Source organism: Condylostylus longicornis, unplaced genomic scaffold (assembly GCF_029603195.1).
Source record: "Condylostylus longicornis isolate FDR11 unplaced genomic scaffold, ASM2960319v2 ptg000055l, whole genome shotgun sequence".
NCBI lineage: Eukaryota > Metazoa > Arthropoda > Insecta > Diptera > Dolichopodidae > Condylostylus > Condylostylus longicornis.
Genome location: NW_026578024.1, coordinates 49,714 through 53,986, shown reverse-complemented (window position 1 = coordinate 53,986; position 4,273 = coordinate 49,714). Strand labels below are relative to the sequence as shown.

The window sequence follows — 4,273 nt, the reverse complement described above, 5'->3', positions numbered from 1 at the left end:
CGTGCCCTACATACGTACTTTATCAAAGCTGATTTTCTTCAGAAGAAAATAAAAAGTATTTTATTTCGAATAAAAGGAAGTTTTTTTATTATATACTTAAAAAAAAATTTTATAAATTTTTATTGGGTTGTGATGCAAAAAAGTGGGCAAGATATACGATTAGGGAAGAAAATCAATTTCTATGAAACATTAGTAAGAATAAATTATTACTTAAATTATCCTGTATGTATTTAAGGGGTTACTGTATTACTTAAAGTATCGAGTATGTATTAAAATAGGAGTTTATTTTTTTTTAGTAAAATCAAATATAAATGAAATGAAAACTAATTCATACTTTTAAATTACATTATTGCTGTTAGACACGATTTATTATAAACAAAAAATAAATGTATATAAAATCTATTGTAGATGGAAAAATTTATATACTAAATAATGACTTATTCTTCAATGTACTCAAATGGCTCTGGTGCTTCGGGTTCTTTAACATCTTCATTTTTGGGCCCATAAGCAGAAACTGGTTCAACCAACTCTTGTTCAGATTTTCCAGTATGCTGTAGTACTATTATACCCCCTATTGTTACATCTTTCAAGGCAACATAACTTTGACCTTCCGGCACACTAATAACTTTTAATTGTTGTCTCATTACTCGTGCGGGATTTTGCAAAATTTCAAATGCTGGCTCAGGTTCCTTTTTTTTTTCATCCTTTCTCTCATCCTCCTTTTTGTCTAGAGATTTATTTTCGTCAGTTTTTTTATCATCCTTTTTCTTTTCTGTCGTCGTTTTCTCATCTTTCTTATCAGTTTCTTTCTTACACTTTTCATCTTTACATTCTTTTAATACGTCTTTTACTTCTTCATCAACTTCCATTTTATCGTCATCTTTCTTATCTGCAATTTCTCGCCGTTTTTGTCTAGCGGCTATTGAAAGAACTGCTGTAGCAACTTTTTCTCTTTCCTCCGATTTCTTTTCTTCAAGTGGAGCCGGATAAGCATAAAGTGAAGGTTTTGCAGCTGATTTAAATTCCATTTTTGGCATTTTTAAATCAGAGTTCAAGCCTATCAAGCAAGTAGGGATAAAAGCAAGCGATAAACAATGCGCAAGTGGAAACCAGTACCAATATTGAGTAAAAACTAAAGCACCGACAACTGCTTGTAAATTGGTGTGTCCCGTACGACTTTGCAAACTGAGAGTACAATTACGTCCACCTGCATCTATAATTCCTTGCGCCAAAATTGCACCATATTTTGCCATTACATCTTCATGTTTATTGGTGATAACTTCAGAATAAAGCTGCCTAAAGAAAGAAACTTTCGGGCAAGTTTGATCTGTATGCTGGATCAATATCATTGCTGATGCTATCAAAGCGCCTTGGCGGACAAAATTCACTGGATCAAACTTAACCATTGGTTCTAGTAATGAAATAGCTTCTCTTAGACCAGTTCCAGCGCAAGCTATACCTAAAGCCATTGCAGCTCCATATCGCACATGTGGATTATAAGATTCTGCTAGTAATGAGACAACTGAAGGACACTGCTCTGGGTTTCTAAATAAAATAAAACCAATGGCTGTCACAGCAGCTCTACGGACATCATCATTCACATCAGAAACTGCTACATGTAAAAGTTTTCTAATGGCTTTATTACTACCGGTACCACCATATGCCATAGCTATCGTATACATGCCAGATCGTCTTAATACAGGATCCTTGTCTGTTGACAAGCTTGTCACCAATGGGTCAGCCTCTTCTAATCGAGCAAACATAGTCAACGAAATGCCAACCGCTAAACCTCTTAAAATTTTTTCATGTTGTGTTTCTTGTGCATATGACACCATATCTTCAATGGCTTGAGAGTTCTTGGAACCGAGCATGACCATTCCCATCGCAATGCCTTTGATAAAAATTGAAAAAAAAAGTTCATATTTTCACTACTTATAACATATACATATGTGTTTATTCAAAAGAACATACCTGCAGCTTCTCCAGTAACTGCATCATCTTGATACAAATTAAATTTGAGTTGTTCATACAAATCTTGCCTATGGGTACCCATCGCAGCCAGTCCTAAACCCAAGCAGCCTCCATGGCGAACATTTTCATTCTGAGCATCTTTCAATTGTTGTAATAAATAATCTATTATGTTTGTGCCATGATTAGCATGAATTAAACCAAGGGCATATAGTCCTCCACCTTCAGAATATCCTGAACTTGGACCTGCTTCTTTTGGAAGATAACTCTGCATTAATGCCAAAGAATCAGCCTCATGTCCACGATGAATTACTCCAAGCGAAGCAGTCGCTGTTAGTTTAGCCCAGTTTGTTGCTCTTGCCAACCAATCTAAGTTATCTCTTAAAAACTGATCACTTGTAGTCCCACTGTGCATAAAAGCGTTTGCAATTACTGTAGCTGTATGACAGATTGACACTCTGACTGCTTCCTTTGTAGAGCGTAGTATTTGCAAATCGGCATGGTTACTTCTTATCAAGAATTGTAATTGCAGTCCAATTGAGATTTCACCAGAAAGAATGGAAATTAATTTTTCAATATTTTTTTGGTGAACTTTTTCAGAATCGTTTAGCGAGTCAACAGTTCGCTTAAATTTAATATCAGTTCCATCAATTCCGTCGGTTGAATGTTCACTTTCTTTTGCATCTCCAATAAGCAGATCCCGTTGTTCTTTTTCCTTTGCTTTTTCTTCATCACTTTTCGACTCATTTTGACCTTGTGGTTTAAAAGTAGACGGCAAAGCCCCCGGAATTGGTGCAGTTGCCTTTAGAGCTTGCAAAACTTGCCCTAAAAACTGCTGGGTTGCCGACTCATATAAATCAAATGCAATCTGATAAGCCATTAAATTATTATGTTCAACTGATGATCTAGTTAATTTATCTAAGACTTCTGCAACAGCCAAAGGATCCTCTAAGAAAATTAAACATTGGCACATATTAACGTAATCAGGGGTAGATAAATTTCTATATAAATCAACCAAACAACGTAATACTTCATTCCTAAATCCCCTATTTTGAATTAAAGACATTGTTACTTGATATGCGTAAGCTAGCATTCCATTAACATCATCTGATTTCATTATAGCAGCTTCAAAAATATCCATCCTTCGTGTTTCCAATGCAATCCCTAAAGCTTGTCTATATTGACCATCATCTAAACAACGTTGAATCATTCTATTTACGATTGCTTCCAAGCGAGAATCTACAGATTTTGCTTCTTTGTTATTTTCAATAAAGGCCACCCTTTGTGCTATATAAAAATCAATACACTTCGCAATTATGGTTTCTGTGTATTCATTTCTAGAATTAACGTCGAATAAATCGCCCGCTCCTAATGCATAAGTCAAAGCATCTTCAAATGAACCAAGATGGTAAAAAACTTTTGAAGCTACAACGCCAGCTAATTTATTTTCTGGAAAACCTCGATCTTCATGAAGCATTTCTATTTTTTCAATGGATTCCGATATTTCTGGCCAAAATTCATCAACAATGTTATCCAATTTTTTTAACGCAAATATTTTTATTTCCGGCTGCGATTCATCCAACAGCGAAATTATACCTGCTGCCGAAGTTATACTCATTTTCAAAACTCCTTGTGCTAAAATTACATTCAATTTAAAATAACTAATAAAGTATGTATAAAAAATTTAAGTATGTATGTACAATAAAACTAGCTTTCAACAAAAATAAAATTTATAAGCAATGTAACCTTTTATATTAGTTTGCAAGTATTTGAATTTTTTATCAATAAAATAATAATATTATGTTTAATGCAATAACTTTAAATTCAATCTACTTTTAATTTTTATAATTTTAGATTTCTGCAACCTCATTCAAAAATGCTATTTCTGCTATTTCTGACATTTGGCTCCTCAAAATATATATGGCTGTGTCTGTAGTAATTAATATTGGTAAGAACATAACCAAAGCGGTGGACGGCAACGGCGGACGGTTTCCGTTGTTAACCCAGAACAAGAGCGGAAAGACAAAATTCCATATAATGTGACATGCACATCGAAACAGATAATGTCAAAAAAAAAACAGCGAGCGGTAAAATAAGTTCGTGAAAATATATGAAATCTCACATTTCGCCGCGGGAAATCGCTCCTGTTCTGATTTCAACTTAAAATACAATAGCGACAATAAATTTTTTGCGAAAGTTTTGAGCAGCGATCTGATCATTTTTTTCATTATGATTTTTGTAGAAATTATTAAGTTTAAATGTAGAGTAAGATATAATTTCAGTCTTATATGTCTGATATTATAAA

At 33.9% G+C, this 4,273-nt stretch overlaps 1 protein-coding gene across 1 annotated transcript; it reads right to left on the bottom strand.

Annotated features, from left to right (window-relative positions):
• Positions 1-331: 331 nt before the first annotated feature.
• Positions 332-3,882, bottom strand: LOC129611893 (26S proteasome non-ATPase regulatory subunit 1). Its single transcript, XM_055525308.1, has 3 exons — positions 3,715-3,882; positions 1,972-3,603; positions 332-1,891 (listed from the first exon to the last, which is right to left on the bottom strand). The coding sequence occupies exons 2-3, from the start codon at positions 3,584-3,586 to the stop codon at positions 438-440; spliced, it is 3,069 nt and encodes a 1,022-aa protein (XP_055381283.1). The 5' UTR covers positions 3,587-3,603; positions 3,715-3,882; the 3' UTR covers positions 332-437.
• Positions 3,883-4,273: the final 391 nt, after the last annotated feature.

Coding starts and splice junctions, on each gene's coding strand:
- LOC129611893 (XM_055525308.1), bottom strand. CDS start 3,586: ATGAGTATAACTTCGGCAGCAGGTATAATTTCGCTGTTGGATGAATCG. Junction 1,892..1,971: donor AGTTACTGGAGAAGCTGCAG/GTATGTTCTTTT, acceptor TTTTTATCAAAG/GCATTGCGATGGGAATGGTC.